The sequence below is a fragment of the Camarhynchus parvulus genome, chromosome Z (genome assembly GCF_901933205.1).
Source record: "Camarhynchus parvulus chromosome Z, STF_HiC, whole genome shotgun sequence".
NCBI lineage: Eukaryota > Metazoa > Chordata > Aves > Passeriformes > Thraupidae > Camarhynchus > Camarhynchus parvulus.
This window is the reverse complement of record NC_044601.1, coordinates 23,588,095-23,615,903: the sequence shown is the minus strand read 5'-3', so window position 1 is coordinate 23,615,903 and position 27,809 is coordinate 23,588,095. Positions and strand designations below refer to the sequence as shown.

Here is a 27,809-nt window from a genome sequence, read left to right as displayed (position 1 = left end):
TTCTGTTGGAGTCAGTGGGTTCAGAAGAAGTTGGAACAGAACTGCAAATTTCAGCTTTAAAAACAGAGTTGGCTGCTTCATCTCTACAGACAGTACATCGGAGAGTGGAGACTTGCTTGTGCTTAATCATTGCAAATTAATTGCCATTATGACTTTGCTGGATTAGAAAAAGCAGTTGGCTTGGAAGAGAGAATATTAATTTGAGATGATGAGAAAAGTCTGAGATCAGTATTTATTTTTTTCCATTTTCTTTCCAATCAATTGTCAGCCATTAAATATTCTGCAATTTTCAGGAGCATGGGCTTGTTTGCCAATATGTTGTACACAATGTCTGAATATGTATCAAAAGTATGCTGACTTTCTTACTTCTATACAAAATTAGAAAAAAAGAGACAGATTAACCCAGAAAAGACATGAACATCTCTTTAGGGGGTAGGGAAACGGGGGAGTATTTCATATCCAGAACACAGCCAGACATACATTCCTTACAATGTGAGCAGGAATGTTAGATATGTATTTTCTATGAGTTTTATTGGCATCCATTTGTTTTAAGCTTTCCTTCAAGAATGCAGGAAAATTGAAAAATTACAAAGATCCCTTCCAGCAGTTTTTATGTCCATTAGGTCATTTTTTCATTATTGTTCATCTGAAAAAAATCAAATTTCATGAGATACATTTCATAAGCAATGATATGCACTATCACAGTTTTGTTCATTTGCTGTTTCTCTTTCTAAAAGACCACAGAACTAAGCTTTTTGGCTAGAAAGACAAAATTAAATGAAAATTAATTTGAACCATTGTCCCTATTCAGTGGACCTACTGAAAAAATTATGGAAGTAGTCATATTTCTTCAGTGCCAAAACACACAGCTTCATTAAAAAATTAGACAGCTTTTGTCTCTGACATGTATGTATGCAACACAAATTAGGCTTTTAACTCTTCTGCAACTTCTAGAGGATGACATCCTGGAAGAAGTGCGAATTCCAGAATAAAGGTGGGGAACTCTATGAGTGCAAAGAAGATTTAAGGTAAATTTTGTGTGAGTCCAGAAGAAGTGTGAAAACACTGCCCCTGCTTTGGAAATGGCTTCAAATTACTTAGGGATGTGCTCCAAAACTTTCAGTGGAATTAGAAACCAATTTGAAAAGGTAAGTGAAATCAGAAAGTAAAAGACATATGAACAGCCACTCTGGTCTCTTCTCAGCTCCTGTACCACCTGTGTCATTGGTCTCAGCATCAGTTCTTAGCAGTGTTACAGAGTGTGTTGTGTTGCTCTTCTACATTTTCTGGATTTTATTGTGTTTTCATGCTTTTATTAATATTTCCAGTAAAATGAAAGCAATTATGCTTTCTACATCCCACAGCAAACCATGTGCTAAATGGCTTCGTTATTAAAACTGTGAGATGTTTTAAAGCACAGACTTTGGAGACTAATGGGAGCCAAAGAGCTGGCAAGGCATCTGCTGGGGAACTCTAAGAACGTTCTCATGTTAAATGATTGACAAAGATTTTGGGATGCAATCTGTAATGTAACATCAGTGGATAACTACTGTGAGTGAGCATGTGCTTAGATGTATTTTTAAGACAATGTGATACTTTGTAGCTTCACTGATCTTTTGCTTGTTTCTTGGATCTGCCTATTTCAATGTATGAATACAATAAACCACACTGTAAAAACATATTCTTGTAAAGTACTCATTAATAGAATATGATAATTTTAGTTCTTATGAAGAATGCTAATACTTGTAAAAAATACATATTAAAGAAAAAGATACTTTAAATTTTGGTTAAAACATCTTAATGTCCATGTGTACCAGCGGATGAGTCCATGCTAAACACCAACAGCTTTACAGCTGTCTGCTCATGCTAATTTCTTTTTTTTTTCTTTTCTTTATGAGGCATTCTTTTGTGGCCCATAAGGTGATTGTATTCCATATCTATCTATCTATGTCCAAAAATACTTGCTGTGTGTGTAAGATCCTACAGTCAGACACCTTGTGCGTGTGTCTGGGGGTGCTATCCTGGGGAGAGAGGCGATGCAACTATAAAATTGTCTCTCATGGGGAGCTGCTTTGCCGCATGGTATTTGCTTCGTGTGCTGTTTGCTTTCAGCTCAGGCAAATGGTTTTTTCTTCCCTTTTCAGTTTTTGGGGTTTTTTCCTCATCTCAGAGGGGCTGCAGCAGGAGTTTTGGGCTGCCCTGGCAAGGATTCCACAGGTGCCTGTCCACAGCTGAGGCTCTGTCCCACAGTGGTGCAGTGGCAGTGCTCCGGCTGGGCCAGGAACACCGAGTGCCCCAGAACAGCGGGGACAGAGACTACTGAGTGCCCCAGGACAGCGGGGACAGAGAGTACTGAGTGCCCCAGGACAGCGGGGACAGGGAACACTGAGTGCCCCAGAACAGGGAACACCGAGTGTCCCAGAACAGCGGGGACAGAGACTACTGAGTGCCCCGGGACAGCGGGGACAGGGAACACTGAGTGCCCCAGAACAGGGAACACCGAGTGTCCCAGAACAGCGGGGACAGAGACTACTGAGTGCCCCGGGACAGCGGGGACAGGGAACACTGAGTGCCCCAGGAGAGGGAACACTGAGTGCCCCAAGACAGGGAACACCGAGTGCCCCAGAACAGGGAACACCGAGTGCCCCAGAACAGCGGGGACAGAGAGCACCGAGTGCCCTGGGACAGATGGGACAGGGAACACTGAGCGTCCCAGGAGAGGGAACACTGAGTGCCCCAAGACAGGGAACACCGAGTGCCCCCTGCCCTGCTGGGCCTCTGGGGGAGGATGCCGGCCCTGGGGAGCCGTCAGGTCTCCATGTGCTGTTGCACCTGCCCCCAGAGCTTTGCGGTCTGGCATGGATCTGTTGCCATCTTGTCCCTCGGTCCTACAAGCCTGAGGCCGTCCCTGCTGGGCACGGTATCAGGAAGGGCATTTCCAGCATTTCGGGTCTCTTTGGTCATGTGGCAGATCGTGAATTTGTTATTTTCCTTTTTTCCCTTGCCTGTTGGCATTCTTTTACTAAACAGCTATTTTTTTAACTTGTATCTAGTCATATCTTATTCATCATGGATGAGAAGAAATTGCTTGGAATCAAGGAGGAAGTCACTAATTTCAGACTGCCCACCTCTTTAAACTGTCTCAGTCCAAGACAGGCATTAAAAAATTTCCAGGGTCAAAAAGGCTTTTCACCTACTTGAAGATTAATTAGGTCTAACCAAAAGGGGAGTGTGTGACAACCAGCTATTTGAGACTAAAACAGTAGTCTAGGTTTGTAATTTAGGGCTGCCTTTTGAACCTGGACTATTCCCATATTTCTGTTTGGTTCTCCAGATTGAAAGCATTTTGCTGACCTGTATCTCACAAGGATTTTATCAAAGGTCAGGCTCATCAGTGGGTCAGGCACATGTAACTTTTAGGCCAAATCACTTCCATACTCCCTGCAATGTGCTCAAAAGGCTATTGAAGCTGATGCTGGATGCAGCTGCCCTTCTATTAAGCTGTGACAACTGTAAGTAGATCACACTACCTATATCCTATTTTTCTCCACCAGCAATCCTAAGCATTGATTGTGAGCACCATGTTTATGCAACTGGTATTCCTATTGTAGGTTGTTGGTGCCATGAAGAAAAGAGTCACCTATTCCACTACTCCAAGGACCAGAAAATTAACAAGGGACAGAGCAGACCTTCAGCCATGTTCAAACTTTCTTTGTTTCTTGGTACATGAAACACAGTCCAACACCTCTTTTGAACTGGATCAACCAATTAATTATAATCGTAGCAGCCTAAAAAATTAGTCAGTAGTCAAAGTGAGAGTAGACAGTTTAAACAAATCAAGAATATTTGTAATGCATTGCATTTGCAATTCTTTTCCAAGTAAACACCTTTGTGTGGTAGCAAACAACTCTATTTCAGAATCGATTTTTAAATTTCTTAATGAATTGCTCTTAATTCAATGGGAAAAAAACACAAAAAAAACCCAAACTACCAAACAAAAAACTCACAAAACTCCAAAAAGCCAAACAACACCCATCTTCACCCCAACATTTGGATGGGGTTGGTTAAAATAAAGGTTACTGTAAAGGTTACTGAGTCATTGTTGGAACTTTTAAACTGCAGTGGTTTGTTTTGTTTGCATTTCCAGATATCTAAAGAAAATATGAAAATTGCGCACTCCAGACTTTAATAATTTTGTAAACTATACAAAAAAGGGTGCAAACATAGAGAGCTTGTTTTCATGACCTTTTGTCCCATAAACATACAAATTAAAGTTGTTTTGTTGTACCCCTGTTAGGGGCAGCACAGAGTTTATAACTCAAGGAAAGGAGACCTGTGTTATGAAGAACAGATTGAGTGCAGTGGTGGAAACTGAAGTAAAAAAATTACTTTTCATACCATGATTCATATATTTTTCTTGATAGACATTTCTGTGGTAGTTTCTGTACAATTTCTTTGGCCTGTGTACATGTTTTGTAGTGCAGCTATTAAGACCTAGACCCCCCAATGGTAGCAGCTATCCTAAACATGAGGGGAGGGGAGGAAATAGGAGGGAAGAGGAGAGGGAAAACAACTGGCACAGTGAGGGCAAAACCATGTTGAGGTCAGCAGCAGCAGGGACTAGATTACTAGAATGGGTAAAACTGCTGCTGTTTTTCCCCTGGCTCAGAGACTGCAGTGAATTTGCCTTGGCTGAACAGGGAATGATGCTTAAGAAACCAGTGCACTTCGTTATTAACTTAATTCTTCAGGGATTAATTTTACTTTGAGTTCTAGAGTATCTCATGGCAAAATTCCTGTAGCTTTGCTTCTGGATTTCCTCTAAATGCCTATAATCCTCTCACTGTGGTTCTTGCATTGATGATCCACTTGCATTGCTGCCTGGACCAGTCATTTGTCATGTGATGTCTGGACAAGTTATCACAATGTCTGGACAAGTTATCAGGGCTTCTGCACAAATCAGCTGTGAACCACGGAGTGCATACAAATATACAAATGTTGATGTAAGTGTATTTATACCACAGCAGTCACCTTAGGATCTGTACAAAGTCACAGAAGCACAAGTGAGAGCAGGACATGGGCTCAAAGGACAGGTGCACATGGGAGTGTGTCACACGTTATGTTGTAGATTTTTTGTATCTGCAAGCTATTCACTTCATTCAGGTAGGAGTGTAGATGCCAGTCTTCTACTACTCATTTGTATGTATGACAATTTCTGTACAAAAATTGTTAATAACTTTCACTAACAGTAAACTAAACCCAAAAATTCATGTATCTTTCCCAGTTCTTCAACATTCATAAATGCACAGCTTTGGGTGCTTGTCAACACTCAGCCATTAACATTCTTCTAAAACTGACACCTTGTTATACTAAATATTTGTTTACATTTATCAGTTACAAATTAATAGTAACGTCAGATCCCTAGATTCAGTACTTCATTCATAGGGCATGAAAGAAGCACGGCAACAAGAAAAATTCATGACTCTTTCCACTGCCATTATCCATCTTTTCTGTCTCTTTCTTCCTAAATGTACATTTTACAATTACACTCTAGAGAAGCATCTAAATGCAAATACACGTGCCTGCAAACATACTTGTCTTAATCACTGCAGAAGAAAATGACACAAAAAAGTCTTGTATATGCTTACATGCATACCTTATTTTTACTGATAAGGAAACTGGGTTGGGTTTTTTGATTTCATATTTTATTTTGTATTTCTTTGTTTCATAATTTTCCTAATTAAACTGGCAATTCTAGCAAAATTTTACAGACTGGTAATGTCAATACAATTCTAAATATTACCATGGCACAGGTAGCTGAAAAACAAAACAACTTTAAAAAGCAATGGGTAACTTTTCAGATGCATTTCCCACAAAAATGGTAAAACGGGACACAGAACATTTATAGAAGTAACTGAAAATAAAACCTCATAATCTATTTTGATTCAGTTCTACAAGCATTCCCTGATATATTGCCAAGTGGCGCTGAATTCAATAATCTAGACAGATTAGCACAGGACTCCTATTTTAAGGATCCATCTGGTATTGTGGCAGTTGCAGCTCATCAGATTACTGCTATGTCCCAGCTATGTAAAATGCATCAATGCTGCAAGAGAAACCTGCCCTGTACCACTTCAGTCACAATGTCAGGCCAATTGCTGGAAAAATATGTATTAACTTATTTTCAATAATCATTATTTATAATTAATTCATGAACAGTCATATCATGTTTAAATTTTACACTACTTTCTTGTATCATGTCTAATGAAGAAGGACTGACAAATTCAGAGACTGCAAAAAGACCTACATAATATTGTAAGGAGAGCCATAATATAAAGATTTTATTCTTAAAAAGTAAAAATCCAAACCATCACTTACATCACCAACAAATACCCGGCTGGGGAAGGGGAGGAGGAGGGCGCAGGCAGGTGTGGGTGTGTTTTTGGGCGTGTGCGGTCTTCCTGCTGCAAACAACAACAGCTACATCTAGTGGTTTTAGGCAGTATGAACAATTTACCCACCGCCAAACCATGTCTTAGGGAAGCATTTCGTATTCTCCATTCAGGAGAAAAGTTAAATTCTCATCCAGTGTAGAGCTTTGTAGCAGCACTGATGCTTCACTGAAAGTACTTTTTCCACCAGTTAATTTTGTGCTAATAAATCTATGGAGACTGGAAGTACTTTGTAAGTTTTCAGTTGTATAATTGTAAAAGTTTCATATTCTATATTTGTGTATTTTCCTTAATAGTAGGCTAAATATGCATATAGATAAAAATATAAATTCCAAATCTTAAGATTTCAATTTTGTGGAGTGGAAGTAAAAAAATTCAGGTAACTTGCTACAGGTTCATATCAGACCATCATAAAAATACTTAACTATCACATTGTTTCTAGACCTGGTAGATGAACCATAGATTAAAAAAACCTTCAAGTTTCCATAATATCAAGTATCCTCTTTTTCAGATATTCCAGAAGTACTTGCCTCAATCAATTAGAGGTAAACTTCCTATATATCAAACAATTCCACATAATGGTAATTTCGTAATATGAAAAAAAAGTCCACATACAAACCTCCAGTATTTTTTGAAAAACCAGTGTTAGCAGAAATAATTAGCAATATATTAATATATGGTATTTATTCATATCCAGTTATTATTTTAAATAAGCAAGTATTTGGAAGTAATATTACAAATTCAGAAATGAAAAGCATTCAATTTGTCAATAAACTCATTTAACTGAAATGTTCAGAGCAAAGAAAAATATGTTTAAAAACTCCTAATCATCCCCATAATTAAACATACATAACTCTACAAAAAGTGAAGAGCTTCACTGTAAAATGGCAGAAATAGCAGAAGAACCTTTACAATTCAACTGGACTTCTTGGAGCCTGCCATAACCTCCCAAGAAACTTCTAAGATCTTTGTTAGGTTTAGCAGCCAAGTTCTAGCATAGGTTAGAATATAGCAAGAGGTGGTTGTGGAAAAGAAGAAAGTGTTGAAATATAAAATGGATAAAACTGAGAAATAAGAAATTAAAATTTTTTCTGCATACATTACATTCATCAATGATCTTGAAAAATCATCTGGAAATTTTTTAATAATGACCTGCAACCACTTAATGTGGATAAGAGGGAAGAACTAAACAGAGTTTGAAAGAGGCAGAATAAGTTTAATTGCCAAGGTACGTTATTACTGCCTGTCACAAATGCCTGTTATGTAATAGTTACTACCTGCAACTGCTCAGAAAACTTCTGTTGGTATCACAGTGATCAATTTAATGTAAAATTCAGCATAGCATAATCAAGGAACGTAAAATATCTAATTTCCACCTTTCTTTATTCAGACAATGCTAGAAATATTATGTTTCATTGGTTTATGAAGAATAGCATAGAAAACAATAATAAATATAGTAATGGGCACCTTGCCATCACTTTTGTAAATCTCAGCACCTTAAAAGCAGTGCATTTAGCTTTTCTATATTTGGCCCCACTGAATGAAGGAGGCACTTGAATAGGTTGGAAAACAAGATATTAAAACTGAAGCCCAGATTTTAAAATAACCTTTAAAATAACCTTGTCTACATTATTCCAATGATCTGAAGCAAAATGAGCATACAATAAAAGCACATAGCAATTGATAGAATTGGGCACAAGCCACCTCGGAATGGAAAACTGGCCTAATTTCCTGGAACAAATTTATGTGATTTTATCTTTATGCTAAATAAACACACAGGACTGCTTAGCTGTATCACTTTGCCATAGCACCTTCTGTAGTGGTGTCTCTTAGAAGCTCCGCTTTCTTTGCCCAAGTCTGTTGAACAAGAGAGACATACCACATGATGGATGAGTCTTTCAAGTACAGGGTTTGTTGTAAACACCCATACACATTTGCTACCGTTTTAGAGAGGTCTGGTGATGTGTTGGGTTAGGAGTTTTTTTTCATATTTTACAACTGTCTGTGTCAGTGATTTGAGAAACTTCTCTTTGCCGCTCCCCTTGAGAATACATCGGATAGTTCTTTTTTTCTACTTGTTCTTTTTGAAACCAGTAGGAAAAAAACGGACACTGGAGCAGGGGGGAAACAGAAAACAACCGTTTTCCATGAGATGCTGAACTACTTTATCTCTCTTTATTATGGCAGTTCAGAAGCAGGGTCAGTATATGAGATTCCGCTGTTTGAGACTGAATTTCTGCTGAAATACTATCCCTTGTCCTTGTTCTCGACAGTCACAAGGTGGCACCAGAGGTCAAATATTTTGGAAACGCCTCTGGAAACTCGTAATACTTTTCCTAGCCTCCTGTAAATCCATTATTTGTTTTTTGAGGGCAAAGCCAAAAGGGCCAGATAAGCATTCACAGTGAAAGAGAACCTGAAGAATCTGTCCAAGCATGCAGGAGATGGCTAATCATAAAGTAATATAAATTAAATGTGACAAATGTAGCATTTCTCGAGTATTTTATTAAACAGTTGTGAAAGAATTAGTACCATTTGAAGGAATGGTTTTCCAATCTATTTCTAAATTATTTCAAAGTTAACAGCCCTTAAGAAAGCTTTTCCTGGTGAATATGCAGGGTGACTCTTTAATTTACATGTTTGTGTTGAAGTTGTGCCCTTACAGTGGTTTTCTGTTGATAGACTACAACTGTACAATGATTAAAAAAATTGTATTTCAATCTTCTTGTTGCCTTTCTTGTGACCCTTTTGTCTCCCCACTGTCACCAATTTGCAAGGAAACCCTTCTCATGAATTTCACTATTGCCTTTACTGTATCGTATTTACTGATATCCCCCTGACACTTCCTCTTGATTTCACCATTCACCTTCCCTCCATCACCTTTAAATAGCTGCATGGCCATTCCCATCGAGTGGATCATCATTCCTCACACATTTGAATGCAATTCAAATTCTAATACACGACTTTCCAATAAAATCATATCTTACTGTCTTTGAAACATTACAGGCTACTTTCCTTCTATTCCATGTTCACACCTGATCAAAGCCTGCTTTATTTTTGTAGCTTATAGTTATGAAATATATGAATATTATTAGTTATGAATATAGTTTACTTTTGTAGCTTTTAGTTATGAAATACCTGCCCCGTCTCTAAAGAGGGAATATAAAATTCATCAATAGTGTTTCACTAAAATAGAGGCGAAAATTCCAGCACTGGGCCCCAGCAAGCCTTCCTCTGGACAGTCTGAATAAGCACTGATAAATTCTTTACAACACCGTCACGGTTGACTTTTTGATTTTGACACAACTTTAGAAAAATGTCTTTTTTATTCTGCCTTTCTTATTTTTCCTTATGCCAGTGCTTAATAGCTAATATTGGTTGGGAAAACAGCAGTGAGAAAAATTGTATATATACTTCCTTGGCACAAATCTGTGGACTCTTCCCATGCTTGAACCTCAGCACAGAGAGAAGCATGCTTCTGAATGGAGTCCTTAGGGACTTACTAAAATTCACTTGCAGTGATTTTTATGTGACATTTTCTCCTTTGAAGCAAAAAGATAGGGACAAAAAGATCAAAACCACCTTTGATTATTAGTCTTCTGTGGTAATCCATTTTATCTTAATGACAATCTGACTACAGCTAACCTATGTAGACTTTTATTTACATTTCACTCCTGATGTTGCTATTAATTTTCATTGAAAACAAAGATTATTTGTGCTGGCCTATTTAATTCTCTGTCTCTCCCCTTTACTGTGCAGCATAACTCTTTAAGACAAGGACTGTCTTTCTTAATGCCAGGAAATTACCCTTCCATTTATGTCAGCATACCTAAAAATCTTTGTTTGTTTTATTTTGGGTTTTGTTTAGAAACATCTCTCACTTCTATTCAGACCATCATGGGGCCTTCTGGCAGTGGAATAGATCGTGCTCTATTTCACAAGCTTTAACCTCAGTCCTATTTTTTGCAGTATGAAAGTTTCCAGGCTATAATAAAGGGCTGCAAGTTTCCATGGCAATAAATAGATCACAACATTTAAAACAATTGTGAAATAGCCATATGAAAGGGCCATACGAATGAAATTTCCTAAAAAAACTTCTGTTTTTTTAAATGTTTAAGGAAGTAGTTCCCTAACTGTACAGAAACTTATGCCTCTCAGACAAAAGTGAACATCTAGGGGGATTGAGTTGGCATGCAGTAAAACTGTGACTTCTCCTTGTTACACCACTACACAAACCAATCCATCCTCTTCAAAACAATCAGCATTTGCATTTTCGAAGTAGACAAAAATAGAATACAATAAAAATGCAACTACCTCTGACTAAGATGCATACATACAATACTTTAAAAAATAGTGAAATGCCTTAAAATTACAAGAAGTGCTTCGAATGCAGCAATGCACAAACATTTCCTCTGTTGTATGGTCTGGCAATGCCCCTGTAATCAGATAACAAGTGTTTTCATACTACTAACATGTTTAACTTTATCTCCTCCTTTACTCTAAATTAAAATTCTATGGGCTCCCTCATTCCCATTTTGAAGTTGAATGGTTAGGCTGGGCTTTCACAAAGGACACACTTCTGCTGAAACCCTGTTTCACTCTGCCAAAAAGAAATCTTATGCAGATCAGAGCTATACGTGATATTACTACATTATTTTTTTATTAAGCTGTTTACTGATTTTTTCCCCTCACACAGCTTGAAGTTAAATGCAGAATAGTAACACAGGATATACAAAGTTACACATGGATGAATTTTCTTTTTAAAAGTTTATTTGCTTAGCATAAATGAAAACTTGACCATTTTCATAATTAATCACACGAGTAGAAACTTGGGGGCATTCTTTCACTCAGGATAAATAATGGCAACCAGAAATAATGATGCTGTTCAGGGCAAGGATATTGAAAAAAACCATTCTGGATTACAGGTTTTCAATATAATATGTATGTACTAAGTGCCATTCCACAGAAACCTCTGTGTGTAAAGCCTGTGTTTTACATAGACATGCAAATATAAAGATTTTCAGCAACTGGGCTTGAGTGCATTTCAGGAACATGAAACTTAGTTATCACTTCCACATAAAGCCACCAGGATGGTTTCATAATCCCCTTTGAGTTCATCCTGTAAATTCAAGCATGAAAACCCAACAATTGTTAGAACAATGGTCTCAAGTAAAATAAATTTCAATTAACATTCAATATACATTGATCAAATATCAGTGCTCCATCCATATAAATTAATCCCTTGATAAAACACAAGTTAACCACAGACTGAGCTGGAACCAAGCACCATCACTGAAGTTATTTGTATGATCTAGAAATAAACGCATGCATTTCCAGAGTGGAGCACAGGTAGACAAGGCTAGTAAAAATGTTGGGAGGTCTAGTGGCATAAGTGAAGAAGAGAAGCATAGAAGAGTTTTATCTACCCAGGAGCTTAAACTTTTACTCTAAATAAAGGGAAACTTTCTTTCTTGATCAGTGGCGTCTAATTAATATTAAAACCCTGTGTATACACATTGTGTCTAAGAGCATCTCAAATAAAGGCTAACAGTGCAGTGATACTCTGCTCACATAGGATTGCTTGTTCAGCTTGGTAAAAATGGGTAATATGCATTAAGTAAGCAGTGTAATTATTACATACACTTCTAGTTTTCTCTAATTTTAATGCAGTTTTCAGAGGTATATGGAAAGTGTAGCCAAGCTGTGCCTCAAGACATTTGGATGCAATCACCACTTTGGAACATGATGAGGTGGTGTAATTACACACCAAATTACAGGTAATACACATGCTTAAGGAAGATTTAAAGTGACCTTTGGCACCTAACTGAAAAAGTAGCAGACATCAATAAAAAACAAAAAGGCATTTTCATATATGTAGGGAGTATGTTTCTACTCCAATCAAGACATCTTTTTTTTTTTTTCCAGTAATGTCTACTACTCTCCACAAAGATGCTTTGTCAGCTTAGCTTTCTTCGAGTCCCTCACCACTTGAATTTTCTGGAAAGTACATTGGGTGGTCAGTCCCTTTTAACAAAATATTTCTGTTTGTTTAACTCATTTACTTAGGTCACAGGGAAAACATGGCCAAATACATGTTAATAAAATTAAAAATTCATTTGCTGGAGTAGCCCAAATGTTAAAAGCCAATATCCAGTTGTGTTAAAAACCTCCCTTAGAGCAGTCATGGCAATCATCTCCACTCTCCTGCCAAGGTACTTCTTAAGGGCAAGAATTTGGGGATACTGTACTTTCCTTTCAGCTCTTGGATTCTACTGTAAGGTGATATTGTGAGGCATGTATCACTAGTTCTATAGCTCTTTCAACGACGACTTTGACCTGGAAAAGGAATTAGTTCTCCCAGCCTGTGAGCCATTGGAAATGTAAGGTACTCGTCTACAATGAGCTAGGCAGGATGAACTGGTCACTGAGGAGCAGAAAACTTAACACATCTTTCCTGGCCTTCAAAAATCATCTGGTTGCTTTGTGTTTCACGTGTCACTTGGGAGAAAACCTACCATGATGGCTTGGCGGAGGGAGATGCCATACAGACTCTTGTAATAGCCTTTGATCTGATTCATATCCACCTCATGGCGTGAAACCATGATTCTGATGAGGTCTTTGTGCCGGGTCCCAGAACCCTGTTAAAAGAAATGAAGAAGAAAGAGGGAGAAAAAGGAGGGAAAAGAATTATGCTACTTTTATCACTGAAATACTTTTGATCAAGTTCCGTAGGTTAATCCATCAGACTTCTTTATAGATGAACATATCCCTTTCCATTTCCTTTAGTATCTCTTGTAACAGGGACATCTCATATCTGCCCTATGAGCACAAAACACTTCTGATAGGCTACCTCCACCCCATTGTTTTAGGGTTTTTTAATATTTTTAGACCTTTCTTTTGGCTGTTTCCTAAAAACAGACTGTGTTTGCTCAACATTAGGGACAGCCTAGACTTTACTGCCTTTTTAAATTACTCTTTTAATAGTGCAGTGATCTGCATTCTCATAGTGTTTCACTCAATTTTTCCTATATTGCTCCTCACCAAGTCACAGGAGTTATGACAATACCAACATACTAGACTGTTTCATGATCACCAGCTGCCTCATTAACATGGGCTCCAAACTTGCCAGAAGTATCATGAATTTCTCACTATAGATTAGCCTTCCACAAGGTTCCTGCTAAGATCTATAATTGCTCTCCTTTTCCCTTTTTACTATAATTGTTGTTTCATAAGAAGGTTTCTAGTCTGTTTCCTGTCCCTGTAACAGTAAAAGATACGTGTGGATGGACAGATGCCCTCCTGAGCATATTATAGCAGCCAACTCCTCCAACAGAAAGTCTCCAGTTTCAAAGGAAGGAATAAAAGGAACGAGAGAAATACTCTGAATTTCTCTGTGCAGTCTTTTTCTACAACACAAAGGGCCTAGAGACCTCTAGCTAACTTTTTATTTTTCAGCTTATAAAGCACATCATGTTTACAAAGAGGAGATCTTTATTTAGATTACCTTCATTGCCAAATGGAGTTTTTCTGCAAAGAAAGCTGGCTTGCTTGTGGCACACTTTACTGTAATGAAGCAATGAAACAAGGTCATTTCAGCTATACATGTAACAAAAATATAATAAAACACTTTAAAAAACCCTCTCATTTTTCCTACCCACATACCCTATTTATGTACTTCTTTGTTACTTTTCTTCATAAGATATGAGAAATACTTATATATGAGGACAAGAAGATCCTTTGCTGTGTTTATTCGGAAAGCAATTCAGTCAGGGGAGAATAATTACCATAAAAACAACATATTTCTCCCTAGTTTACTGCCCTAAAATTAATGAAGGTGCTGCAATTCCCAAGCAGAAAAACGTGAAAGCATTTATGCCTTCTATAGCAGAGCTGGAGGTTGTAATTTGATATTCTGCAAACCAAGTTATTATTATTAAAAGCAATCTGATGAAAATTATTATTTTATGCAAAGTATGTTTTACTGTGATACAAAAGTTAAGAACAAGATGAGAGTCTGGCTCCCAGTCACATCCCTGATCCACTGCTTAAGAGGGAGTCCCTTCCCTACCTTACTGTTCATGAACAACCGTCACTAATTTTGTATGAATATTTTCTTGAACAAAACCACTGAAGGAATGTTTTTCAATGCTTTTAATAACCAATATTATAAGTATTCTTGCAACATGAAACTTAGAGAAGAGTGGCTTTGGTTGCAGACAGGTTTAAAACTATTGGATTTTTGATACAAACTGTACCTGTTTTGACAGCTTTTTTTTTGGTATACCGTTTTCTTGTAAAGCTATTCCTATGTTGGCAACTCATCTGTTCCCATTAAAAGACCTTTCCAAATATTGGGAGAGGGATTTCTACTCATTCATCAACTTCAACTGATTTTAGGTGTGTCAATTAAATCACCAGGACTAGATTAGCGTTTACAAGGTATTTAGCAAGTTCAATGAAGCAGGGTAAGTACAGAACAGTTTCTGATCAGAGCAATTATGGCAAAAATAAAAGGTTAAGTTCAGTCAGAACATACAGTAGGTTTCAATGTGCAGAACCACTTACCAAGTGCAGTGAGGCAATTCTCAATATCACCTTTCAGCTCCAAATCCAGTACCTTGTTCATGTCATGCTTGCTGTACTTGGTGTACTTCTGAAAGACTAAATAATGGAAAGAACAATATTCTCCCTGCTCTCTGCCCTATTCTATCCTCACTATTGCAGCAGAGGATTGTTTGTGGGTCATCTTTCTCACTTTCTTCAGACAGCACAGTGTAAACAGCAGTGTTACTGCGCACCAGGTACTGCTGATGGAGTCAGCATACGGAATGGGACTTTGGTAGGATGGAAGGGTTCACTTCCCATTGGCTGGAGTAGAGGAGGCCAACTGACTAGCCCAGAGCCTGTGAGATTGTGTGATAGCCCCCTGTCTAGGGGAAACTGGCCAAGAAGAAAGACCACTTTGGGGAGCTCCCATTGCTTGGCAGTGTGATCACAACCCAGCTGAGACTTCAGATTTTTTAATAGCCTAAATGATATTGCTCATCTCTACTGCTGAAAGAACAGCTAGGCTGCCAACCACATCCTTAGTCAGCAGGCATATTTCCAATTAGAGCAATGTCTTAATGATCTCTATCTTCTCTGAACTCATGACCAGGCAATGTTCAAAAATCATCCCAGAGAAGTGTGAAGCTTTGTTCAACTTACCCCTTCGAAGATGCGGGTAGCTTCTCGTAGTAAGAACAGTTACAAACACACCAGTATCTGTTCCTTTCCTTTTCTCTCCTGCTTCATACAAGGCCTGTCATAAAGAAAAGAAGGTCACAAGGTCAATATCAGAATAGTAAAACTCAAACAGGAATACTGTATTTTGAGGGCCTTTGCTTGTTAGTAATGAACACTGCCCCTTGACACAATCCAGATCAAAACTCTACCTCAGACTAACTCCAGCTCTGTCAAATAACACTTTATACTTCACTAATGTCTTTATAGAACCTAGGGAACACTATGCAGATAGAAAACATATTTTCAGACATTTTACGACCATCATTTACCTTTCCTGGGTATACTACATTCTTGAACGAAGTTATTTTTCATTTGCCATGACAGCAGTCTGCATGAAAGCCTCAGGACTGGTAGGATTTTGCAAGACTGACTAAATTATGTCTGCAACTATGTGGTGCAATATGTAGGAGAAACCTATCTCCTAAGTACTTCCTCATCTTTCCAGGAGTCACTTTTACTTCCAGGAAAGTAAAAACCAAATCAGTCTCCTCCATTTTCCTCACCTCCTCAAACCTCTCTAAGAGTATATAAGACCTCCACACAGAATGAAGATTCAACACTCTGCATCAAACTAAACAGTACTGAACTTTTGAACTTAGGAAAAATATTAATTTACTTTCATATCCAGGGCTGATGACAGAACTAAACTCCTTATGTAACAGGAATTAAAGCAATATTTCTCAATGGCCTTTTCTTTGCTGTTTTTTTTTTAAAAATTAATTTGACATCATCTAAACTTAAATTGTAACTGTGATGTAACATTTTGTTGGTGAAAACTCAGCAAGGACTGCTGAGTTTTATCAATTTTAGCAAAGATAGTCCTGCTAATGTCGGAAGAAGTAGGAAAAAGATCGGATGCTTGTTTTAGAATTACTGAGAAAAAGACTGTGAGGTTTACCAATAATCTTGAAATGCTCATCACTAAAAAGCAATATCAATATCTAACATACTGCAGAGTTCATAATGGTCAGTATATGGTAACTGATCTGAATATAGATGAGCACACCCTTGTTTCTTAATTCAAGAACTCTTTTATAAAGAGAAGCAAGACTGGGTCTGATTCCTCCACTTGTTGACTTGTACTTCAAATGGTCTTCATGCTTTTCGTGAACTAGACAAGGTCCTGCAGAAATGTTTCTGAAGCTAGATATTAGGGTGAAGATCTAATTTCCTTCATAAAATTAACTTTCATGAATTTTGTAAAACACTATCTCTTCAGAAATTATTGCTGTGTGACATTGAAATCTCTGTAAGGTCTGCAATGCAGAGGATTCAGACAGCCAGAGGAATCTCAAGAAGTCAGAAGAAGTTCTGCAAAGTGCCAATTATGACCTTACCCTGGCATCATTGTCGGCAAGTTCATCATTCACATGAGGGTTTTCACATCGATCAGCCTACATAAAGAAATAAATAAAATCTCACTGGTATTCACAATCATTCAGTTCACTAAAGCTCAACATTTGAGAGTTCTGCAGCACCACTCTCATACATAAGCCAATACATAACTGGATATAGGTGCTGTTACATGAATCATCCTGTGAATAAAACTGTTATATTTGTAATCAGAGAACATACTTCCACAGCCACCGGTGACTTATTCCTTAATTCCTACCTAAAAATCCACAGGAAGTATTTGTTTCTTGACATGACACTACAGGCTTCAAACCTGTGACCTGCTCCCTGATGATCATTCAATAGACTCCTTTCAAGTTGATTAGAAATTGACTGATGATCATTCAATTGACTCCTTTCAAGTTTGATTTGATTTAAAACTGGAAGTCCAAACTATGCACATGGATGTATCAAAAAATCATCCTGTGTGCAAGTACAAGGTTCATATACATACACTCAAAAATCAAATATTTATTAATTTTAAAAGGGCATTTTAATTATGAAGGTCCAGCGCTTCAACTCATCTACTTTTGAATTCAAATTTATGAAACACTTTGTCCACTTGTTAACTCTCTGCCCTTGTCCCATTATCTAACTACTAGAAACATTCATTAACAAGACAGAAAAAATGTTTATTTCTCTAATTTTAGACATTTATTCTTTTTCTAAGCAATTGACATGACATTATGCCTGTTACTTTTTCTAGTGCTTAAATATAGCATAACTGCTATAAAGTTATGTCTTAAAAGCATAACTGATTAAAAATAAATATTGTTTTACAATGAAGTTTTTAAAAGGCATTTGAGATAAAATCTCATTATATTTTGTTTAAGAACAGTTTCTAATGGTCTAGGATTTGAAAGTATAAAAAAGCAATGCAAATAAATAAATATTGCATAAATCTTTATTTATTGCATGTCTCTCTAAAGTAGTCTTGAGAACATTGATTTTTGATTATAGATATTGTCACTCAAAATGCTTAAGCATAGCATACCTTGGCTAGAGCAACCAAAGCCTTTTGAAAGTCTCCAGATGTGTCAGAGATGATGTCTTGTGTCAGATCTCTCTTCAGCACTGCAATCAAATAGTTTATATTGAAGTTATCAACTAAGTTGACTACATAATCTTTAAAGGTCCCATCAAACCACTCTATGATATTTTTCAGTATTTTCTTAATTTCTCACTTAAAAATGCCCACTAGAAATATGATTTTCTTTTCATTTGGTTTCAAGTAAAGGAGTTTATTTGTAACATATCCTTTAAATCCTGAGATGCGCTTGAAATTGGAGGTTAAACCTAAAATGTGCTGAGGAATGTCCTTCTCTAAGGTCTTTGTCTCAGGTTTCTGCTTGTAAAAAAGGCTCAAAACAACGTTTGTAAAATATACAAGCCTTGTTTTGAACCTTTTTCTTTTTTGTTCTCACTTTTGGCTGCTCTTATCAGTATGGAACTCAAACACAAAAGTCTCCCAAAAAATCAAGCTTTTAATATAGGCATCTAAGAAGAAATGTCTTGGTAAAAGTTACCTCATCATGTCAGAAAATAGGATTTAATTAGACAATACAGTAAACTCAACATATAGGAGAGACACCACATTACATTGTAGTAATTTCTTCAAGTAATTTCCCCCTGCAGTTCACTGTTTGTTCCTACTGCTAACACATCTGTGTTGCTGACTCAGTAAGGCTTTTTTTTTCCAAGCCTATGCTTTTATCTTAAAATGTCAGCCGAGGTTTAGTTACAGGGGAAGAAAAGCAGCTTGTCTTTCCATGCATCCAAGAAAACATCTGAATGTGTGACTCATTCCATAAGACAACCACAATCCCAGCAGTGGCGATGTATTTTTTCCTTCACTATTGGGATCGACATAGTTCAGCAGAAGTCACCCTGATCTCCCTCACAGCAGCCCTGTATAATTTTTGTGAAGCTTCATTTGCCTCCTATTTTGTTCTCAGCTCCTCATACTAAGAGAGTTTGTGAATCCAACGTGTCTGCTATAGGGTCATACAATGGTATAATTTCTTTCTTGCTTCTTAATACTTCTTTCTTGCTCTGAATTACCTTCCTTGTAGTATCTGCTGGCTTCTCTGATCTCTTGGTTGTTTCTTGAGGCCAGAATCTCAATTAAGGTATCTTCATCAGTTCCAAGCCCCTGATAAAAGTGATTGAAGTTTTAGAGATGTTATTCAATAGAACAAACTTAAAATTTGTAACAGAAATAAGATGAAAGTCATTGGCTTGGTTTTGAAGACACCACATGGAATAAGAAATAAAAATTAAAAATTTTGTGCTTCCATCTTATGTAATTTCAGCTCATTTGGAATTTAATTTTTATCACATTCAACGTGCCAAAAAGAAGTACTAAAAGGATCAAACAGTGCACATAAAAGATAAGAATGTAAAATTTATGAAAAGAAAATACCTCCTTCCCTTTTTTGTTTCTCCTATGTAAACATTATTGTAAGTGCTACGGCTCCCATTAGCAACCAGTTTTCAGAAGGCAAGAAGGAGTTCATTCCCTCAAAAGAACCTCCTCCAACTCTGAAATTCAGCAGGGATTACTGGGTCTTGTTCTCATAAACTGAGTTGCCAATACAAATTTATCAAAATTAAGTTAAAATAAAGATAATACACAAGCTTTGAAATCTATATCCAGTGTTATTTACAGGCCTTGATAAGTACAGATGTTCTCTAGGAAAGTTTTTCTCTGAAGATTTTGCCTTACCTTCATAGAGGCTCTTAATTCTTCAGCATCAAATTGAGCTGGAGTTTTCAGCAGAGCCACAACAACATCTTCTAGATGGCCTTTCAGAGCTTTTTTCAAGGCCTCTTCTAGACTCTGTTTCAGGAAGAATAAGAAGCACACCAAGTTAATGAATGGTGGAAGTGTAGCTGCTGCTCAGTTGCAGTCCAAAAACTAGTCTGACTTCTGATCAATCTAAGTCTACATCATTCCTATATCTAACAGAAAGAATTATGAAGCCCTACTTCAATTTTCAGATTTGTCACATTTGACATTGACATTTTACATTAATTAAAGTGTCAGGCAGGGTTTTTCAGTAAGTATTCTGGAGTGCTTTCACACATTGCAGTTCAGCTACATTGAAACATGTACAGCATCAGAAGAAGACTCTCAAAACAGGCTGCTCGTTCTTCCAGAGAAGATAATGTCATATTACTCTTACAATTATGACCGAGTTGCTTATTTGTGTAACATTTGAACTCATTGTTTATTGCATGAAGTTTGAAGTGAACTTATGCAATATCACCCTAAACAAAACCACAAGTTCTGAAGATAAAGGCTATATTCTAATTTGACCTAAATGTAAGTGGGGTGAAAAAAAAATTAAAATCTGGTTTATTCTGCTGTCTATCCAAAAATGTTCTAAAATCACTAGAAGCCCCTCCCTATAGCAGCATTGGTAGACTTGTGGAAGAGTGTTACAGTCCTACAACTCTCCTATCCTACTCAGTATTCTATCTTTGCTCATCTATGCCATTTGAGCCAGGAGAAACTTTGATAATCTGAGAGAAAATTAAACTTAGTTTGATATACTTTACCTTTCCTTTAGCCTGCTGATAGGCAGCTTTGATCTGCTGTCGCTGAGCATTTGTTCTCTTAGTCAAGATGTCAATGATGGTGGCTTCATCCACACCTATAAATAAATAAACAAAATTCCAATATATTGAAAATATATACATCATTAAGCCAGTTAAATTATTTTATCTGCTTTATATAATATTTTGATTTCTTGACAAACTCAAATTCAACCAAAGGAAAAGTTGTTATTGCCTACAAACTTACAAGATTAGTTATGTAGCTAAGAAACCAAATAAATAGATCCATGTAGGACACAGAAATTTCATGCAAAAAGTCTTAGAGTGTTCTGAGTGTAGATCTTCCACTAAGCTGAAAAAACCCTAAAAAACCCCAAACAAACAGAAGCCCAGAACATTAAAAAGCAAATTAGATGGCATTCTTCTTTAATCTCAGGAAGTCAAACTGAAAAACCTTTGGAAGCACAAAGCACCAAATGTGATTTTCATTAAAAGAGAGATATGTAACAGAAGCATACAATATATTATCAGCATAATCACATACTATAAATTATCAGCATAATCACTGCCTCTTGCAGGAATTCTGCGGAAATCAAGCCAAAAAACATTTGTATGGTATGCTGCAATATTATTTCCTTCCTTAGAAATTACATTTTTTCAACCCTTCCTTCAACATATTCAATAACTTTAATACAGTATTAAGGTCTGAAATCATAATACAATGTCAGGCTATCAAAGAGCTGAGATTCTTCAGCAAGTGGCATAATTTAATGTATTGCCAAGCTTTTAAAAGTAGAGGCACCTCTCCCACTTGCCACTGCCTCTTGCTCCTATATTTTATTCAGTGTTATTCTTAACATTTTCTAGGGAAGAGTCCTAATGTAGTAAGTTAAATATTTACTCCTCTTACCTTTTACAGTAATAGCTCTGTCCAAAGCAACAACATCAGCTGATGGATCAAAATTTGGGTATGTCTGTACTCCATGGATACCTTTTGAGCTCTTCTGCAGAGGGAAAATAAAAAGTAAAATTTAAAACAGAAAGAAGAAAAAAATTGCTCTTGCCAAAGAATATTTTTGTACAGAAGCAGTTTTGAATGCCCAAATAAACTGTGCATTTGGGATTGCCTTTTGTCATCAGGGAACATACAGTTTTGTAGCTACAAGTAATTGAACAGGTTCAATAATGGACATGCATTGGATCTATTCTTTCACAGCTCTCATATTAAACAAAAAAGTACTTCATAAATTGGTTTAGGTACCTGAACACCTATTTCTTAGTGTAAGTTTGACTGTATAGGAAAATAATTAACTGTCATAATTAGGAAATTATGCTCAAATTTTAAAGGCTCTAAACACAAAATTAAATTCTACAGGCACTTCCAGTAAAGTGTTATTTTCTTTGCTCATCTTATGCAAACTGACCATGTCATCACATTACAGGTGTCCTCAGCTGATTCACATCTAAGCTTTCAAACATTTCTTGCATTTGAGATCTTGGGGAAGTGTTCAAGCCTAACCCTACAAGGAAGTGGAGACCTCTTGCCCAGCTTCTTTGAAACTTTAGACATAAGCCATAGTCTTTGCAAAGCATTATCTACTAGCTGATTTTGGTGAATCTGCTCCTAGATGGGCACTCCCTAGTCAATGTCTGAAGATCTCTGGGAACTGTACAACAGATCATTTGGCTTGTCCTATGTAAGCAACATGACACATCAAGTTACAGGCAGGACTAACAGCACTAAATAACTCATACAGCACTCTCCTCAACAGCACTAAATAACTGATTCTAGTCTACTACTATCACAGAATTATAAAATGTTCCAAGATTCTTGGTTGAAAGATTTATAGAAAATTCCCATTGTTGTGATATGTGATGAGGTTTCTTATTAGTAGACACCACTAGTTTAGCTAGATGGTTCAGAATCTCCTATAGTCTTTCTCCTGTTTCAAAAACTAGTATTTCATTTTTTTAATCCTTTGTCATTAAAATAAAATACCTCAAAAGAAAGGGCAAGGTTTTATGAGTACATATTTTACATACAACTGTTTGTATTGAATTTTGTACACTTCTAGCGTCTGATAATTAAATGTTCATCTCCTTACACAATTGTCTCACTAGGAGTTATAAGGGAGCAGACAGACTGCATAATTAAATCTCTAGCATAAAGCTACTTAAATCTCATACTTAAATCTGTGCATCTTAAGTCTCCAGCATACTTTTCAAGAGATCGTTGTGTCTTGTGTGCTAAGTCAACAAAGGATTGGGACTGTCTCACTGCCTGTTTCTCAATCTTGCAGGCTAACCTTTGTATGCCGGTTTCCATGCCAAACTTATCTACCAGCAATACAAAAGTCTCTGTAACCACTGTAGCCAAGAACGTCTCAGGACCCTGGGAATGGAAGTGGAATAGGACGGTGGAGCCAAAGGTTTGTGCACAAAATGTTGTGGAGTCAAAATTACAAAATCTACAAGGGCCTAGAGCAGAAAACTTTTGTTTACTGAAATTTGCCCTAGAAAATTTTGTTTTCAAATTGTCAGGGTTTCTTTGGGAACTTGTGTGATTTCACAATGTACTGCTTTAACTTTGCTTTCATTTCAGTATCTCCACCTCGTTATTACAAAGATTCTCCATATCATCCTAGCACAGTAACTCTTGACTCCTCACAACATATCTGTCCCTTCTAATGTATAGCCATACTCATTGAGGTTTTTTACTTCGTGCTGTGACTTGTTCCAGCATGAGCATGACATATGACATGAAAGCTAGGATGAATACTAGTGACTTTACTTCCTCCTTTACATTCCTGGGTTGCAACTCATGGCTTACTAGATCTCAGCCAAATAGTCCCTGGTTTTTTCACATACATTACCTGGACATGTTCATACACGTTCACACAAGTCAGCATCAGATTAGTACATTAAAGAGGCCGATCTGAGTCAGTCAGTGACTTGGAATTACAGTTTAGTCACACTAACTTGCTCTGCCGAGGAATTGATAACTGGACTGATAGGTGCAAATAAGAGCAATTTTTCATCTTGTAGCAAACTTCCTATGTTATATGGTTACTTTAGATTATACAATACAATAAAATTAGGTTCCAGTTCTAATCTGCTAGAGTTTTGCCATTGTTTTCCCTCCACTGGCATGTATGAAAGATGATGTTTGGATGTCTTTAAACCGCTTGTAAGACTATGAGAAAATAAGCATGGTGCTCTCAAAAGTTGATAATACTTACAATACATTCCTGCTCCTGGTTGTCAATGAACCATGCCTGCTTCAGAAATTCTGATACCATAGCCATGTTGACAGAGTTTCTGGGAAGAGATGCATCAAGTTACAAACAATTTTTCATTATTTTCAGCATCAGTACAACTCAAGATTTCCCACCCTTAAAATCACTTCACTAGCACAGCGACATGTCATGGTTAATGTCCCGCATGGTAACTGGCCTGTGCTATTGGAGGCAGGTAACTTTGATGTTTCAACAGTGATGTGATGCTCCACAGCTGCTGGCTGACCCCTACACTCCTAGCTACTTTCAGAAGTTTTAGACAAGAACAGCAGTAGTACCGTGTATGTGCTTATAGCAATACATTAGCATTAGCGCTTACTTACAAAGATAAGTTACTAGAAACCAATTCGTTAATCTATCATCTATGCCCATTAAGTTTGATCATTTTGAAATTCACTGGTAAACAAGGGTTCTTGTCTCATCATTTACTGACGTTGAAGTTCTTGTTAATATATTTTCACGTAATTTCTTTGACTAGACATTTTCTAAGGAAGATGAGTAAATCTGGTTAGTTTTATATTCATTGCTTTTGCTTACGTATTTTCTACAATTTCTACATAATAATAATAAACCATTACCAATTTAAGAAGAGTAAATAAAAATAAGTTTTGCTTTTTACCACTCAGAAAGAAAGTCCACCCAGCTTTCCCAAAAGTCACTATGCAGAAAAGAAAAAAATGAGAGGTGATGTAACATTAACTACTCAAAAACAATTAGTAGGTTACTTCATAACAACTTCTGTTGCTGGGGTGGGGAATATTCTTTTTGTTAACTGAAATAGTGAGGAAATAGAAAGAAGAAATAAATGGTTTATCAAATAAAGTTATTCAAACTGATTTTTTTAAAAAATACTCTTCCTCAGCAAGCTCTAGGGAAGACTTGGTTTTTAAGCATACATGTAAGCAATAACTAGAGATAGTGTTGCTGAGTAAACAAGACTGATTTTGAAACTGGTCTTAAAAGACAAAATTCTGTTTGCAATCTTGGAGTACAGATCATATACGCAATTATAAAAAATTATGTTAGTTATGCTGCTAACACATCCCCTCTGTCCTGTAGGAAGGACAGAGACCAGCTTTTTGACTTGATACAAGTTGAGGACCAGGGAGTGTAGCTGCAGCCCATCTCTTTCTTTCCTTCCCAGCAAAACTGTAAAGCTTGCTTCTGCACTTAGCAGCCAAAAAAGTGACAAATACCTCACACAGCCTGCCTGCAGCTCTCTCCAAGGTAAGAGCCAGTCATGTTCTCTCTTCCCCAAAAAACTCTTGCTTTTGTTTCCTTCCCTCAGGAAGGAATTTAGCTCTGCCTGTGCTGCCAGAAAAGCTGAAGCTGATTTAAAATCTGTATTTGTATGCTATTTACAGTAGGTCTCAACTGGGTAAATAATGGACAGAATATTCAGTCAGATTTAAGGATCAGCTTTTATGACCGGCTATTTATTCAGGATCAGAAAAGCATGCTCACATCACAATTGCAACCTGCACTTTTCTCAAGCTGTCAGAGGAACTTCTGCACCCTTCTACGGACAGAAGTTAGCAGGGGCAGATGAAGCAATATGGTGCCCAAAATTCTGCTGCATTTTGTAACAGCACACATGGAGGCCATATGCAGGGGATAGGAAGACTTCAAGTCTCCATGCTGGGTACACTGAGTCATCAAGGCTGGCATGTCCTGGTGTGTCTGCTGACTGACTGATTCACAGAGCAGAGAACCACTCCAAACTATGAAATGAGATTCAGTCTCCCAGCACCAGATCTGAGAAGAAGTGTGTTTTGCTTGATAAAGTAACCCCATTCAGAGAGAGCTAGCTTCAGGAAGCACATCCCTTTCTTCTACATATTCCCACATCTACCTGTGACACCAAGCTCTAAAGGTTTCCATGCCCTTGGGGCTCGCTGGAGCAGAAGACTACTAGACTACACTAAATTGCATTTATTAAGCCTCTAAAACTTCATGTCTTTTCTGGCTTAAATGATACAGTAAGAAAAAGAAGCCTGCCTTAAAAACTTTTAAAAGTTTTTTTTCTTTTGAAATAAAGACTCTGGCATGCAGATCCATCTATTTCCATCTAGTAAAGATATAATGCAATTTTAATATAAGTCAAAGTAGCCAACAGCCCTTGGGGGAACCTGAAGACGTTAGTTTGCTTGAATTAGCTTCACAAGGTAAGAAACCAACTTAATATAAAACTCTTCTTCTGCTTTGGAAGAAAGTACAGCTGATAAGAAAAAATAAGGCTGGAATCTAGGAAGACAGCCAGCCCTCTAATGGAGACAAGGTCTTGCCCAATATTTTGTTCTGCCACTCTAAAAGGCAGAGATCATGTAAACAATACGTACATTCAGGAGGGATACATTCAATCCAAATACCACTTTAATGTGGTATTAAAAGGACTGAAGCAACTGATTCCCAGTTGGAATGATTAGCATCACAATGGGATTGAAAAATCAGACAGACATCCAGACTGAAAGTCCTAACTGTTGTTTCACAAAAATCACCACAATATTGCTTTCTGTCTGGCTCTTAATCCCCTGAAGATGCACTCTTAAACAGGCCCAATAAAAATTTTTAAGATTTTGGAAAATACTTTATTAAAAATATTTGAAGATTACATTTAGATTTTTACACTACAGTCTGTGTCAAATGACAGCATTTATCTAAGCTTATTTAACCATATCATGAAGTATGTCAGATGCCTGGTTACTTTCAAAGGCTCAATACCAGGATCTTGATGTAAATTACAGTCATGTCACCCAGTAAGAAAAATAGGCAGGAAATCTAATACAGTAATTTACTTTGCAATGGAAAGTCTGCTGAATGTGGAAACATCGGAGAGAAAAACAGTCTCATCCTTGTAAAATTCTATGGAAAGATTTAACAGGAAGAATTCCAGATGATACAGCTTTTATGTGGCTTTGCCAAGTTCTTAGTCAGAAAAGCAGGATTTTGCTCCTGTGCTTCTAAAACATTGGTTTGATTTCTAAAATTTTATTTGTATTTTGATTTCTAAGAGATTTGATTCTCATCACTTTCATGAACAATGACTCCTCTACAGCGTAATGCAGCAAACTTTGTTTGTTGTTAAAGTATCAACAGCTGTTTCTATTTTTCAAGTACACAGCACAGCAATTTTCTAGGAACTCTGGTTTTACTATAGATTTCTACAGCAGCCTATTAAAAAGGCAAAGAGAGAGCATATTAAATGGTCTACTCCAAATAACTTTGCTTTTGACAATTTAACCATTTTTATTCCCTTTATTTAATTCCATTAAATAAAAGCAATACTTGCCCAAGCCCTTTTGTAAAATGTTTCAGAATGGAAAGAATTCCTCCCGCCCGCACCCGTCTTTTTCCCTGACAACAAGTCCAACCCACAGAAAGTTTGCACCAGGTCTGTTGACAAATTCAGCATACAGCTCCTAAAGTGCTGGGTCTACAGAGAGCAATAATGAACTACAAAATCCTACCTTCCTCCTCACGAGCACTGCCTTTCAGGGCTGCACAGTCCGGAGCAAAGGAGCAGAGGGCTCTCAAAGCTTTTGTAGCCTGCGCAGGAAACTCCACCCAGCAACCAGTGTTTCCACAGCCCTAGTAATCTTCCACAGCAGCTATATCTGGGTGCCACCCAAAGTCAAGAAACATTAGGAAAAAAAAAAGTCATTGCGAAACTATGTGCTGGCGAAAGTATGAGCACATTTCAGAAAGGAAAAGACAACAAATGAACAAGTCAGGGTAGCTCTTCTCTCCTGCCCTAGCCACGTATCCAGTTTTAATAAATTGCCATAAATCTTTTGGGATCACATGATTAAATATTAAGAAAACAAAA

General features: G+C 37.1%; 1 protein-coding gene across 2 annotated transcripts; it reads right to left on the bottom strand.

The window, feature by feature from the left end:
- Nucleotides 1-10,978: 10,978 nt before the first annotated feature.
- On the bottom strand, nucleotides 10,979-27,577 carry ANXA1 (annexin A1). Of its 2 annotated transcripts, XM_030968527.1 has the most exons (14): nucleotides 27,451-27,484; nucleotides 24,603-24,641; nucleotides 23,927-24,005; nucleotides 21,598-21,691; nucleotides 20,691-20,785; nucleotides 19,855-19,968; nucleotides 19,191-19,281; nucleotides 18,124-18,203; nucleotides 17,075-17,131; nucleotides 15,660-15,753; nucleotides 15,018-15,113; nucleotides 13,957-14,015; nucleotides 12,968-13,090; nucleotides 10,979-11,571 (listed from the first exon to the last, which is right to left on the bottom strand). In XM_030968527.1, the coding sequence occupies exons 3-14, from the start codon at nucleotides 23,990-23,992 to the stop codon at nucleotides 11,512-11,514; spliced, it is 1,029 nt and encodes a 342-aa protein (XP_030824387.1). In that variant the 5' UTR covers nucleotides 23,993-24,005; nucleotides 24,603-24,641; nucleotides 27,451-27,484; the 3' UTR covers nucleotides 10,979-11,511. The 2 variants fall into 2 exon arrangements, with proteins under 2 accessions (XP_030824387.1, XP_030824386.1); XM_030968526.1 differs by lacking the exon at nucleotides 24,603-24,641 and having other exon boundaries at nucleotides 27,451-27,577.
- Between the last annotated feature and the right edge of the window lie 232 nt (nucleotides 27,578-27,809).

What these genes read in the sequence shown, in the direction of transcription:
- ANXA1 (XM_030968526.1), bottom strand. Translation starts at nt 23,992, where the DNA reads ATGGCTATGGTATCAGAATTTCTGAAGCAGGCATGGTTCATTGACAAC. An exon ending in CAGAGCTATTACTGTAAAAG is followed by an intron (nt 20,786 to 21,597) that starts GTAAGAGGAGTA and finishes ATTTATTTATAG; the next exon opens with GTGTGGATGAAGCCACCATC. An exon ending in ATCAGCAGGCTAAAGGAAAG is followed by an intron (nt 19,969 to 20,690) that starts GTAAAGTATATC and finishes TTCCTGAAACAG; the next exon opens with AGTCTAGAAGAGGCCTTGAA.